Source organism: Callospermophilus lateralis, chromosome 7, assembly GCF_048772815.1.
Source record: "Callospermophilus lateralis isolate mCalLat2 chromosome 7, mCalLat2.hap1, whole genome shotgun sequence".
NCBI lineage: Eukaryota > Metazoa > Chordata > Mammalia > Rodentia > Sciuridae > Callospermophilus > Callospermophilus lateralis.
The window spans coordinates 92,255,216-92,270,855 of record NC_135311.1 but is presented as its reverse complement, the minus strand read 5'-3'; the positions used below and the strand labels follow the sequence as shown (position 1 = coordinate 92,270,855).

General features: G+C 38.8%; 1 protein-coding gene across 2 annotated transcripts in view; it reads right to left on the bottom strand.

Moving 5' to 3' along the window:
* Jak1 (Janus kinase 1) overlaps positions 1 to 15,640 on the bottom strand; it is a 130,264-nt gene that overhangs the window by 42,930 nt on the left and 71,694 nt on the right. For both annotated transcript variants that reach the window (XM_076860242.1, XM_076860244.1), the window contains exons 2-5: positions 12,353 to 12,435; positions 9,566 to 9,764; positions 6,107 to 6,230; positions 225 to 378 (exon numbers count right to left, since the gene is read on the bottom strand). In XM_076860242.1, coding sequence (XP_076716357.1) covers positions 225 to 378; positions 6,107 to 6,230; positions 9,566 to 9,764; positions 12,353 to 12,358 — 483 coding nt within the window. In that variant the 5' untranslated portion in view covers positions 12,359 to 12,435. The remainder of the gene's footprint in view (positions 1 to 224; positions 379 to 6,106; positions 6,231 to 9,565; positions 9,765 to 12,352; positions 12,436 to 15,640) is intronic.

Sequence of the window (15,640 nt, the reverse complement as noted above, 5' to 3'; positions counted from 1 at the left end):
AAAAGAGAGGGAAGAAAAAGGGAATAGAGAAGTGAGGCCTGAAAACCCACAAGTAGGACAGCCTTTCCGTCTCACCTGGGGCAAGTCTAGGTGCAGCAGCACTTCTGCAGAACAGGCCATAAAGCATTCCAACACCACCAAGTTCAGCTGCACAGGGAATTTGAGCCCTATAACATCTCACCCTCCCTATAAACTCCTGGTTCCCTCAGGTCCAAACTTTTCACCTGAGCAAACAGGTACTCCAGGGAGCTGGCATCAAGGAGAGGGGTTGCATCTGGAACCTTTTTCTTCTCATAGCCATTTTTCTGCTTCTTTGGAGAATGTCGCCATACAGATTGCTCATTGTCATTGGTTCCATGCCAGTTTGTGAAGTAGAACCTGAAAGGTGGTAAAATGAATGTCAGTTGTGGCAAAGGGAATCCTGGAATGCTGGGAAAGGCATCCTGGTCCCACAAGAGTGGACAGCTCAGGAGGTGAACTGTCCTGAGAGGTGAGTAAAGAGGCCAGCCTCGCATTCTGCAGCACCCCTTTGTCTGTTAGGCTAGTTTTATTCTTGCAGGTGCTCTGTGAAGACTGTCCTGTCAGCATCTCCTCAATAATGCAGAGGGGTAAAGTGACTTCCCAATGATCACAAAGATGGCTTCTCTGACAGCCACGGTGTCTTCCTAGACAGGAAAGAGTCCTTGCTGTCTAGAACCAGCTGCTGACCCAATAGCCCCTGTACCTTTGCATCAAGGTTAGGCCACCTGCCTTGGCCTCTCAGTATTTTCATTTTCATCCTAACACTTCCGAAACCTAGTTTTACCATATGGTCAAGATGTGCAGTTAACACAGCAGTGTTTCCTAGTTCCCTGGCTTCCATTACTCAATTGATGGTGCATCTAATGATGAATGATTTCAAAAGAGAACTACATGAATACTAGTATAAGAATCAACTGTGGTGTCATGAGGAAATGTAACAGCACTTTATAGACAGTGTGCTGTGATCCTCACAGCAACTCCACAAAGTAGATTTGTTTTCACTTCAAAGATAAGGAAAACAGATTCCAAGAGGCTTGGTGATCTAAGACTAAAAGCCTATCTCTTAAGATAGCAGATTTTCTCTGCCATCTGTATAGGAAACACAGTGAGTTCCATAATGTGGGGTGGTAGCTAAGCCAAGTGGCCCAAGGTCTTCAGGCTGTAGACTCGGCTGCTGCCTGGGCCTCTCACCCCTCACATGCCCATGTGCTGAGAAAAACTTTGCCCATGTCACCAAAAAGAAATGAATAAAAGTCCGCCCCCCCCCCCATACACAAAATAAGACTGCTGTTAAACTTAGATACATGTCACTGAACTGTGTGTAGAGCCTGGGACATACCAGGCCCAGGGATGCAGAGGGTTCTTAGGCACAGACCCTGCCCTCTGTGAGCTCAACGACCAACAAACAATATAATGCAACATATAATGGAGCACATGTCATAAGCAGGACTACACTGCAGTGTTCATGGACCCCACATACTTTCTCCTTCCTCCACTAAAGAAAAAATAAACAATAAAAAGTTATACCACTGTACTAGCATCAAGAAGAATATGATTCAACTTGGATTATATTCATTTTTTTCTGGATTTAAATAAAATTAAAGCATTTCATGGGCCTCTAATAATATTGTGGGTCCTTGGCACTATACTTAATGAATAACTTGTCCCTAGGACCAGAACAAATAAATGGCAGGGTATGGAACCCAGACCATATATAAAAGACAGAAGGAGACAAGACCGCCAAACTGACATAAGGCAGGATACCTCTGGAAGGAAGCCCAGGAAGAAGAAGTGAGGTGGAAGAGGCCAAGAGACAGCAGGACTCTGGCAACAGTCTGGGTGAGGCAGTGGGCTCTGAGGCAATAGAGGCTGCAGTTGTCTCACTCACCACCAAATCCCCAGTGCCTGGCACCTAACACATGCTTAATACATGCTTGACAGACAAACAACAAAAAAAGAACAAACTCAAGGAGTAGCAATCAACAATGAGAGAAAAGGATGAAGAAATTAAAGGTAAAAAATCAATATTTTATAACTTTCTATGGTTCTATACAGCCTATCCTCCCTGTAACTTATGAAAGGAATAAGTTTGTAGGCTTTGTTCCCCCCTCCCCCTCTCAGCTTTGTTGTATGTTTCTCTCTCTGTCTCTGTACTTCTCCCCTCAAGGTAAGTACAGAAGAGGAGGAAGAGGAGAAAAAGTCAGGCCAAGAATGATTATGAAAGTTAGATCTGCTTCAGCTTCCAGAAAAATGACCCTGTCTTTCTGGAATAGTACCAACTCTACCGAGTTTCTGAAAAAAACTAACAGCTAAGATACTGAGGAAAGGCTCTGAGGATCTAGACGGTTTTTCTAACAAGTTCCTGAATCCCAGTAGCTTCTAAGCAAGTCTACTGATTTAAGATCCTTTTCAAAAAGGATTCAGTGCTAAACACACATTAATTTGTGCTTAACTAGTATCCAACTAAGATACTTTCAATTCTCATTGCTGAAAAAAATATGTTTACAAAGTCAAGAGACTGAAGCCGTAGAAATACTAACTGTGTATGTGACTGAGAAAAAAAGAAATATAACTGAAGAGCCCACATGCTGCATAAACCACACCAGGTCTCTGAAGCAGGTGTACTGTCCTCTTACAGGGGATCAGACTCTGGTAACAACAGGAGCCCGAGGTGATGCAGAGGCTGACATTCATGTTGTCCCCAGGTCTTTCACTGATCATCAAGGGTTGAAAAGAGCATGGATGGAGTACTTAGCTGGCTCCTCTCCCCCAAGTAGAAAATAAGGGCTCTAAGAGAATAGCATTAGACCAGGTAAATTCTGTTCATGGATAAGGGAAGCAGTGATCAGAGCATGAGGATATGTACAACACATAGGTTTCCTGCAGTAGGGAAAGAAAAGGCCCTCAGAGGTGGAACACATTGTTACAGAAGCACTGAAGGCAGGTGCTCCCTGAACCAATCTAATGCGTGGATCTCATCTTCCACATCCTGTCCGTCTCCATAAGACAGCATCTTCAGTTGTGGTAGAGCCCAGGACACAACGTGCTCCCTCTCCAAAACACAATCCTCAACAGGGTCACTGAAGATTGACAAAGACATCACAAGCACATTCTTCTAGGCTTCTGAGAGCCCTGTGGGACTGTGGAACCATGTCTGGCTTGGCAGCCTTTTGGTCAGATATTCAGATGAGATAAGGCTGGAGAGATCAAACAATGTGCAGCTTCTCCACAACAGTAAAGACTAACGGTAAACACCAAGCCCAGGAAGTCTAAAACAAGCTGAGTCTCTATGAACTGCCTACACTCAAAAGTTGACAAAATTCTATTTCATAAGATGTCAACATAATAACAACTTTAAATTGGTGGCCAAAAATATCAACACCTTCCTAATTGCTAGAAAATTCAATTTCATTCCTTTTTAAAATTCTACATTCCTTTTTAAAATTAATAATTGATATGACCAAGAGTTCAAAGCATCAGTTAGGTGGAATAAGAGTGTTTTTCTGGGGCTGGGGATGTGGCTCAAGTGGTAGCGCGCCCCCCTGGCATGCGTGCGGCCCCGGGTTCAATCCTCAGCACCACGTACAAACGAAGATGTTGTGTCCGCCGAGTACTAAAAAATAAATATTAAAAAATTCTCTCTCTCTCCCTCTCTCTCTCACTCTTTCTTTAAAAAAAAAAAAAAAAAAAAGAGTGTTTTTCTTAAAAGATCTACTGCACAATGTGGTAACTATAGTTAATTGCATATCTCAAAATTGCTAACATTAAATTTTAAATGTTCCCACCACAAAAATAATTACCTGAGGTGATTAATAGGTTAATTAGTTTGGTTTAATTACTTTACATTATATTCATAAGTTATAACATTGTTTTGTACCCCAATATACATAATTATAAATTGTCAATTTACAATGAAATAAAAAATAAATTACAGAGGTGTTCATCAAACTTGGTACAAATTCCTGATATTATGAATGCCAATGGAAAAAAAATGAGTAGCAAGTAAATATAGTGTAATCCCTACCCACCCACATTCCTTTTCAAAAGAACATGGAAGGGTAAGTCCGGAGAAAATAAATAGATCTGTCAGTCACAGATACACCCTGCAAGTTTTTGAGAAATTATATTACAGATGACTGCAGATTCTAAATTTACTTATAGACATAGTACACAATAAATTCTCTTTAAGTTTCTATAGAATTTTATTAACAGTGAAATTCACTTGGATGAAAAAGCAAGAATTTTTTTCTTAAAAATAAATAAAAATGATTACCTTGAATTAATATGTATTATAAAACAGTAACTATCAACATCATTACCTAAAAACAGAAAACCACAGTTAAAGTATAAGACTATTTCCCAAAATAGAGCTGGGATTCCACTGAAATAATCATCAACATTTATTTTCATATTGCACCTTCTTTAGTGGTGAGATTATGAGGTTTCAAAATTTTTGTAGTTTGTTGCAATGCAAATGTTTTAGCTTAGGGTGGTATCTTTTTTCCCCAAGTTCAAAGAGTCTGTGGTAACAAAGCAATATCCTGTTGAAGCACAATGTCAGGTACAAAGTCAAGGTGACAAAAATGAAGCATCTGTGCACTTCCTGGCAGCAAAAAGAAATGGGGAATGGACAAAGACAAGTTTTAATAGCGAGACACCCGTATGAACAACAAAGACTAATGCCTCAAAGTGAAATGTACTGATAATAAGACAATTCACTACATGTATATCTCTGAATAACTCCCTTTTCTTTTCTGACATCAGAAAAAAGTAGAAGGGGTGAATTAAGTAACTCTCATTCCATCCAAGTCGAAAATGCTACCATGCTAGATTGTAAGCTCAATTTAGAAACCTACAGGGAAAGGAGTAGAACTTCTGAGATTTCCAGCTGTAAGTACCCATATCAACATTGGTCACAGAGCCAATCCCAGGCCATGAAAAGCAAGACTACATTTTGCCAAACAAATACAAATATAAGTCAGAAAGTTCAGCTGGAAGCAGTAAACATTTCCCTAAATCTGGGACAAGTCTCACACGGCACACACCTCTCCTCTCAAGGTAAGGCTTTAGGGAAGTACAGGGAGAGGAGGAAGAGGAGAAAAAGTCAGGCCAAGAATGATTATGAAAGTTAGATCTGCTTCAGCTTCCAGAAAAATGACCCTGTCTTTCTGGAACAGTGCCAACTACCGAGTTTCTGAAAAAACTAACAGCTAAGATATTGTGGAGAGGCTCTGAGGATCTGGATGGTTTTTCTAACATGTTTCTGAATCCCAGTGGCTTCTATGCTAGTCTACTGATTTAATCATAACTAAATAAATTAAGATCCTTTTCAAAAAGGATTCACTGCTAAACACACATTAATTTGTGCTTAACTAGTATCCAACTAAGATACTTTCAATTCTCATTGCTGAAAAAATATGCTTACAAAGTCAAGAGACTGCAGCCCTGGAACTACTAACTGTGTATTTGACCCTGGGAGACACTATAGAGTCTACCGCAAAGTTTATAGTAAGGGAGAAAAAGCAAGTACTCATCAGAAAAGAACAACAGTCAAACATCTGCTTCCTGATCAAAACATCTATTACCTCAAAGAAAGATCAGCCCAGAGTTTCGATTCCAGGCAATATATCTCATGCTTCCTAGCTGTAACTTTTGGTAAGAAATATATTTTATATAATGACCTAGTATATACCTCAGATTTTTTTAAATGTTCTTAGGATATGTATATATATGAATATTATCTATTGTCTCCTGTTTCTTTCTTTTTTTAAGTTCTGGTCACAGTCCTCTGCATTAAAAACATGATCAAGATTCACTACTTGAAAAAAACTGCTAAGGACACAGATGCTAGTTAACATTTCATAAACATTTCTTTTCTAAAATGTGGCAAAGGAAAAGTGATCAAATTCATCTCGAATTGTATTCCAAAAACTGATGAAGTCCTTTCTCATATCAAGCAAACACCAAAGTTACAAACTACAAAAATGACTATGTTACTTCTTGGTAAACGACTCAGGGCCCAGGTTAACCGCCATCTCTGGATGCATGAGGAGACCAGGCAGGCATCAGCTCAGTTCTCACGTACCTCATGCGGTAGTGCAGTCGGAGTGATATCTTGTCATCAATGGTGATGGTGCGGTTCGGAGCATACCAGAGCTTGGTGTTCTCATCATACAAGGCAAAGAGGTTGTGGCATAGAGGAGATATACCTGGGGAAAGAACACATCAGAAGATTACAGGGAGATGCACTTGGCCACCTGTTTCTCAAGCATGACACACATAATGATAAGTGAGTCTCTCATCACAAAAAATCTGGGTCACTTATATCCTCTTAGGGCAAAAACAATTTTCAACCACGTTCAGTTAGGCAGTTTGAATTATAATAATCAAGAACCATGACTCCCCAGGAATAGGCATGTAGCTCCTGGTAAGCCAAATTAAAGTCATTTAAAAATAAAAATTGATGATGTTTCTCAATACAGGTAGTCTATGACAGAGACTTACCAGATCCTGCTTAAAAGATAAAAAGGCCATCTAAGAGGTTCACAGATCCCACCCAATGTGCACCTTGCTAATCAGACAGAAACACTATTGGAGTTTGGGAAATCCTCAATCTGTTTCCTCCAAAACACGTTTGAACAATTCTAACACACTGTGGTTATACTTTAAACATGCAAAGTTGTTCCCGGCAGTAGTGCACAAAATGCATATTAGAATAAATAATAACCAAAGTGGTTTTCATCAGTGATTAAAATTTATTACCATTAATAATAAATATAATTCTTAAGTACTCTGTACAGTTACCATAAAGATGAAGATATATGCTTAACAAAGTTGGCTCAGTAATGCTTTGCCTCCCTACCTCATCAACTGCTTCCTTAATAACAAGCATGATAAAAAACGGTAAGGGAGATTATGAAGTCACTCACTTCTTAGCCCATGATTAAAATTACAGACCAGTAATCTACACAGATGTTGGGGTGGTGGGAGGTGAATGCCAATAAACAATTATTACTGATATTTTCAGGTCCAACCAAGTCTCAAACTAAGATATAGTGAACTTAAATGATCAAAAAATGTGGGGAAAAATGAGGTAATTGGCACTTGTTTTCTAAATCAGAAACCTGAAGTGAAAATGACCTTGACAGGGCCCCTCTCTGGCCCTGCACAGCCTGGTAGGGACACTCCAATGCAGAAACTGGCTTAAGAAGTCACAGGTGACTTGGCATCTCAAAGCTTTCTCCTGACACCTCAACTTGGGTCTCAAGAAAGGTGAAAGTTATTCCTGCCCAAGCTACAATTCTACTAACAAAGGGAAAAGATGGAGCTAAACTTTAAAGAGCATTTCCCCTAGGGAACAAAGACCAGTGGCTTTTGGATCCAGTATTATTAGGACTATGTTTCAGGTATGCTATAGGTTTTCATACATAAATTGGTTCTTACAGGCTGGCCTGAAAAATTAGCCTTTCTTTATACATGTCTTTATTTGAATGCACACTTGAAGCATGATTTATATGTAATCATGGAAATATCTATTTTTCTACCACAGGTCTGATTCTAAAAACCTTACCTATTCATAACTATTTATAAACAGGAACATCAGAGATAACATGTTATATAAAAGTACTAAACAATAATACTAACATTTACTTGGGGCTACATGTTAGGCATAGAGTTAACATTACTTTTATTATCTTTTGCTCCTCCTGATACTTAATGAGGTTAATATTTTTCTTTTGCCATTTTACAGTTGAAAAAACTGTGGTCTCCCAAGGTTTAATGTAATTCAAGGTTACTCAGTACCATGCAGAGTTGAGACTAAAACCAAGACAGAAACCACCGAGGAGATAAGCAATAAAAGCTCAAAGAACCAAACTTTACCATTGGTGAGTACAAAACAGGGAAGAAAACAGTATAGCTCCCAAACATCACTTCTGTAATAACAATGAGAGCTACCAAAATCTGTAATATTCAGTATTTACGTACTTTTAAAATTAATGTACTGTGGCAAAATTCCTTTGAGCCAGTTACAGAAAAGACACCACTCATTCTCTACAGACAAGACTTAGGAACTGATAGATTAACTACAATCCAACAATTCTGCAAAAGTGATCCCTGCTTTAAAAAAAAAAAAACTGAGTGAGGTTAATACTGAATGATTATTATAAAGCACTTGGTTAAGGAATCAGCACTATAAGCAAACCTCTAGGGAAAGGAAGAGAAACAGACAAAAGCCTTTAGAAATGCTCTAGAAGCACTGACACACATCTAATAGTTCTGCTAACTACAAATACACTTAGAGCTGCTGTTCAAAGCTATTTACTTGTATACATTGCTGCCCAGTCAAAATAACTTAAACACCCCACACCCTGTTTAGTTAATGAGAGTCTACCATATCCATTCCTGTAACAGAAACCTCTTCCATTCTACTGGCACTCTGGTATATAAAGCCCTTTAGGCACAAAGGCATGTAACAGGAAGAAAATGGGGTTTCTCAACAAGCTATATGACTAACATGGTAAGCAATTCTTAAATAACTACACTATCCTCACAAAGTTGCTCTGAGTACTAAAGATGGTATAAGTAAAACATGGATCAGACTGTCTGGGATCATAAAGTTACTTCATCATTATAATATAAGTCAATTAGATCTTCTATAAACAGCTTTATTGATATACAATTTATATACTATAAAGTATACCTGTTTTAGATATATAACTCAATGAACTTAGTGTGTTTACTAAGTTGCACAACCATTGCTATAATCTATGCGGATTATATCTCTAAGTTTCTGATTTCGTTTTGCTTTTCATTTAAAATTGGGAAGATAAAAATCTGCCAATGTCCCCACCTAAATTGGAAGGGTAATGAAAGTTTTGTCAGTCACTCTGGCTTCCCACCTTCAAAGGGTGATAGGTTAACTTTAAGTAAGACAAGCCTCACTTTAAACATACACACCAAAAAAAAAAAAACAGACTGTGCTGTTAACTGCCTCACTGTCCTTTTCACAGCTTGGCAACCTGACCAAGTCACAAAGCAACACTCAGCTTCTCACCTCATCTGCACACCACACAGGGGAGGGCAGGTCATGGTGCCAATCTCTGAAAGAAGAGTTTCCAAAAAATCTCTAACATATTGAGAAATGCTTCCAAAAAATCTTTAACATATTGAGAGATGCTACTTTTGAGATTGTACTCGAGGCTATGTGCTTTACATACCACCTTACCTGGTGCTGATGCTATTTTGATCAGAGATGTGGGGGCAATGAGAACTGAGTTAAGCACCATTCCTTGGTATTCTATAGCTCATCAGTGATAGAAGAGGAATGATCCATCTTGCAGTAAAAAGTAAAACTCCCTAGTTTAAAATCACTGGCCAAAGATCACATGTAAGTAAGTGGCAGAAGCAGAGGCAAGGCAAACCCCTGACTACCAGAGACCACATCTTCTGCTCAGCAAAGCTATAAAGGGCAGAGACCCTAGATCTGCTTCTGGTAGAGTATGCTATTGTGACTCCAGAGCCCCAGGCAACTGCCAGTACTCACAACATTCCTGCGCTGCCCTGATGCACAGCTCTTCTGCTGTGTACTCTCCACTGCCCAGCCGGAGGGGCTCCCTGTCTGGCAGATAGAAGGTCACTTCCACCCCTGGCTCAGGGGCCACCTGATTCACCTCCGCCTTCTTGGAGCTCCTCATTTTAGCACAGAAAGCCATGGCATTGCAGTCTTCTTTTATATTTAGATACTGTAGAAGGAGGAGAACAAGGTGATGTGGTCATTCTATGTTTTACAAGTCCCTAGGGCAAAAGAGAGTGTTGTAAAGGTACGCAAGCAGTAATATTTAGTACTGGATAAGAACCTCTTCCTCCTTCCCTTCCTAAAAATCAGGCAGGTCAGAGCTTACAAGAGATGAAACCATAGAAATAATTATGCATAGTAATAAACTATAGTCAGGCCATATTGTCAAAAATCAGAATAATACTGGCTTTAAATTACTTTGTCTATTAGCACATAAGTCATAGTTGAAAATTTTAGGCCTATTCTGGAACCAACAATGTTAAAAGAATGATGAGTAATTGTTAATATTGCTAATTTTGGAATCACAACTTTTGATTAGACCTATGGCAAGAATCATACTCTTAATTTTATGTCTATCTCTTACCAATCAGCAAGTTTGGTGAGGGCATATCTATTCACATGCCCCTTTGTGACAGTACACACAAAATGACCGCCACTGCATATTCACAAGTCACATGAAAGGAGATGAAAAGTTAATGAATGGAGCCAGGTCCACAGTTCACTCATGGGCAGGCAAGCAGAATAGGCAGCAGGTCAAGCAGCACTTCATGGCAATGGGACAAGAACAGGAAGCTTTATTGTGGAAAAATTAGGACCTACTGGTAATAAGCTTGCATGTCAGTGGCTCCTATGAGCCCCCTCAAAAGGGAAGGCAACTAGGACCAAAGAACCAGCCTCAGCTACTCTGCTTTGAGTGAGGCCAAATGAATGGAGAGCAAGGGAAAGGCCTACACATTTTCTTCTCCTTGCCCCAACATCATTGCCTAAAAACTAATTTCCCTGTCCCTAGACTAATGCTTTCTTTCTTCTTGCCAAGCCAGCCTTCACTAAACCCCCAAAGAAATGTCTTTAACACTTATCAGACTCCCTCATTGTCTCCCCATTAATCTACAGACCAGTTCCAAACTCTGAAACTGAGGGGATCCATCTCCTCATTGGCCTCATCTCTTGTCACTCCAAGCTTCTTACTTCATGCTTAAAACCCAAAGGCTGCCAGCATTCTTGTGCCTCCCTCACCAGTGCTGCTTCTCACCCTTCTGCCTTACTCATGCTGATTCCTGTACAGATATACCTTCCCACCTACATCTTTTATGGCAGACATCAACCTTCTTTAGGACTTAGCCCAGATACCACCTCCTTCAGGAAGCCTTCACTGAACTACAGTCCTATATTTAAGGTATATACCCTCTGTCATGAGCTCCCAAACTCATCACACTTCTCTAACCACAATGAAATAGAACCATCTTATTCATGTATCTGTACCTTACTTACACACACTGTAAGTTACCTGCCATTTATCTTTGTATCCCTTCTATGAAGCATAAATGCTTACATGTAATTGGTGCTTTTGGACTGACCTAAGGAAGCTCCCCAAACAGAAAAAGTCACATGGGGACAACAGTCACAATCCTCTTTAACAAATTAATTTGCTTGATCTATTAGCTGCCCTAATAAATCAAGATGAGAGGTGAGATGCTTACAGGAGGACAGGAACCAGGTAGGCCTTGATGCTATAAAATAAGAGGCTTTCCATTTTAATTGCTTAATGTCCAAAATAAAGCTGAAAACCAGAAGCTTCCAGAAATCAAGTTTACCTCAAAGTTCAGATCAACAAGTATAATCAGCAGTTAAGCCCTAACTCTAACCCACATTGAAATATTGACATGAAAAGCATAATAGTTAAAAACCTGCTTCATAATGTGAGGCAAACCTTTGTCCTGGAGATTCTTTGTAGATGTGTCAGAGACAGAATTCAAAGAGAACATTGTACCCCTAACTCTAAAGAGATAAATAATCAGACAAGTATACATAATTACAGGTTCACAAGATATAGCACTGCTAGAAACATAAAAAATATATATATAAAGGACAATGTTCATTAGGAGAAGAGGTCTATCAAGAGCTGTTTAAAAGGATGACATACCAGGTGCGGTAGCACACCCCTGTAATCCCAGATACTTGGGAGGCTAAGGTAGGAGGATCATAAGTTCAAAGCAAGCATCAAGACCTTAGCAAGGTCCTAAGCAATTTGCTGAGACCTTGTTCTAAGTAAAGGCTGGGGATGTAGCTCAGTGGTTAAGTACCCCTGGACTGAATCTCCAGTACAAAATAAAATAAAATAATGATAACAAAAATAAAAGGATGATATAAAGCTATGTGCCTCAACATTGAAAGATGTACACGGCACTCTGCAAAGTCAAAAAAGCATAACAGGTGCATTATGGCCCTTTGGGTTATGCATATGCATATTAAAATCTGGTACAACATATAATAATTTTTTAATGGTGGTGAGTATCTAGGATAGATTATAAGAAACCTTTAGCTTTTATTCTGTATTTCCTGTACTTTTATACTCCTGAGATTTCTTAAAAATCCATATACTTCCCATTGAGGATGAATAAAATGTTGACTTTTAAAAAATTATGCATAACAGTATAGTTAGCCCTACAGGTTCAAGATCACAGTTTCATTATTCTTTTTAAAAGTCAGATGTTTTCCTTAAAACAAAACATTTCTCTCTCTCTCTCGACATACCTGCATTTATTCGGCTGTCCAATATCCCACGAAAAGCAGACTGGATTTTCTTCTCTACTCTCCAAAGCCCATTCAGAATTGAGCTAAAGACACAAATAAAATAAAATAAAATAAATAAGTAAGTAAACAGGCTTAGAGGTAACTGGGCCTGAAAATAAGAGGTCATGTTCATCGAGAAACAGCCCAAACTTAAAGGGGCAGAAAAATGCACTTGGGAGGCAGAAGTGAAAACAAACAAAAGTTGATGAGGACATTAAGAGGACAGAGACACATCTTAGAGCATAAAACATCAACAAAGGCATTATTTTCATTGTTCCAATAAAGAAAGCCAGAGACTTCTGCTTCCTGGTGAAGTGCCCTGTCCAAAGTGAGTAAGGACTATGACTTTTCCATCAACAACCCATCTCCTGACGCTATAAAATAACAGTTTAAGGCATCCAAAGATGTGCACTTTTATTTCCCATTTTCATTTCCTCTTGCAACCTCATATCACATAAACAAAAGAGTTCTGAATTGTTTTAACTGCTTTCCTTGTTGCTTCTCACAAATTTAACAGTAGAATCAAGTTATTTTTACAAAGAAGGAACTATAAGTCTTAGAGATTCCAAACTGATTTCTAAGTTAATACAGATTACTGTCTTAATTAACACATCAGAATCCAGTATTAGGAAAAGCACAATCCCAGGCATTACAGGGCAGCAGAGATGGCAGTGAGGGGTGGGTCCCTGAGGTTGAGAGGGCAGAACTCTCACAGGACCTTACAGGTGAGGTAGGAGGAACACATATGAAAACTCAAACACAACTCAACAGTGAGTCAGGATGTCATCTTGTGCCTCTTGCTAATGGTAACTAATGCTGGGCAGGGCTAGCTGGGCAAGACTTTCTGTAGTTGGTGAGACTCTAGCAAAAGTAATAACAATAGGTCAGGCAGTAGGTTCAAATGTGGGTTTTGATGTCATGACTTTGATTTAGTTATTTTGATATGAACAATTTTAACAAGGTTCATAGAACAAATCGTTAGATCTCCAGCTTTTTGAAAGTTAATACAATTAATTGCTTTAATGTAAACAGACACCTTGTCCTGTATCAAAACAGCATTAGAAATTAGCTGAATACTAATGCTTTGCTTTAGCTCAGAAGCTGCGCTTCAAATGCCATATTTAGAAGAGTCTTCCATTCAACAAGTATTTTTGTGCAAGTCAGAAACTGGTCTAGAAGAGAAGGCCACAACAAAGAAAAAGAACAATACAATTCCTGCCCCCAAGGAGCTTACAGTCTACAGGAACAATGCAATCAGGGAAGCATAGACAGAGGTCATTTCAAACAGCTAAAATGCTATCAAGGAAAAACAGAGAGCATACAATAGGGGGGGGAAGATCAAGGGTGGGCTCAGAAGGCAGTAATACAGAGCTCAACCTTGGTGGATGTCTGGGGAAGTGGGGAACAAAGTCAATGGGGAGAAAACAGTCTGGGTTTTGGAAAGGATCAGCATGTGCAAAGGCCCTCTAGAAGGAAAGAGCCCTCTGTAGCTAGTCCCTCTGGCTGCATAACTGGGGAAACTTTCTACAATCCCTCTATGCCTGGGCACAGGCATCACTCACACTCAGCGGGTATCCAGGGCCTCTCTGCCCCAGATTCCCCACAGCACACCCTTATCTCCCACAGCACACCCTTATCTGCTACAGCCACGGAGGGGCAGAATTGCCCTGGGAACTCACTATTCTGCACCATGAAGTAATTTGTCCCAAGCCAGGAAAGGGACAAAGACCCAGGCCCCTTAGGGCAGGAAGGGTTGGACAAGTCTCCCAGACCTGGGCTCCTCACAGAAGGGCCACCATATAAACCTTTTCAGAATGTTTAAAGCTTTTTAAGATTAACCATCAGACCACGTGTTACTTTACTTTAGGAGCCACAAGTTTCTCTGGGCCTCACATAAGAGTCAAGTGTCAGACTAAAACCATGAAAATTCTTCTAGAACTAAAATTCCATGAAAACCTGCTATCAAAGAGACTTTGGTTTTTCCCATCATTCCTTCTCTACTACAAACAACACTATATTAAAATCATATTGTACTTAATCTTCAAACTAACCTCTAATATTATTGGGCAGGACAATAAAATGGCCTAAATTTGTGGTGCTTAGCCTTAAACTCTTTTGAGAAAACAAAATTAATGAAATTCTTATACATTATACCGTTTTTATGCTGCTTTAATAATTACAAAATCCCTGCTCTCAAGTGAATTGACAGACTATTAATAAAAATAAATAAATAAAAACCACCCACATAGCACTTAAAATGTTAGGCATTATTCTAAGCACTTTAAACATCAAACTACTGATTCACTTTATAAGACATGACAACACTGTGCTGAATCAGGATGGCAAGTGCTTTTTAGGGATATAACATTTGTGTAATATCTTCTTCCAAGTAGCATTTCTTTAAAAATATACAATGCTATCTAGCTGATTACTTTTAGAGCAAGTAGAAAAGGAGCAAGATCAATTTATAAACACTTTTTAGATCATTCCAGGAAATCAATTTAAGCTTCTTATTATAAGCTAAAAACAAAATTTTAATGCTAGAAACAAATCAGCAGGAATCACAAAATATCCTTTTAAGAAAGAACATGACTCACTGGGTTCAATTTCCAACTCAAATGAATTCAACATAGCTTAGAAAATGGGAAGGATAAAGAGGAGCAATCAAAACTTTTTTATGAAAGCAGTGAATTCTTCACCTTATAAAATTCACTGATTTGAAAGAAAGTATTCTTCTTTTGGTAATAGAGGATTACCCTTGTGTTTTAATTTGTAGCTGCTGCTTTATATGCAACAAAATCAAGAGAAATTTTGCACATTCCTCAAATTTCTTTAATTTATCATATTCTTATGTAAGAGACAAGTACAACTAATACTTTCTGATTGAGGGAAAGTACAAGAAACAAAACAGTTCTGTAAGTGGGAATATAACCTAGCTATTTAGGATAATAAAAATATTTTCTAAGATGCAAATTCCAGAAATCTGTCAGACAATACTGAAACTCTTAATTTTCAAGAACATCTTTTGAAATACTGGTATCTGTGCAAGCAAAGGGCAATTGATTGGATAGTTTAAAGAGAGAGAGAGAGAGAGAGAGAGAGAGAAATAAAAACAGACCATTTTAATATTCACAAATAGAACCATCAGAATGTGACTCTTTTGGACAAAAAACACTATCAGATTTATATGTAAAAATCAACTAAGTGACAGTTTAAGTCAATGACAAGAATCAAAATCATACATCATAG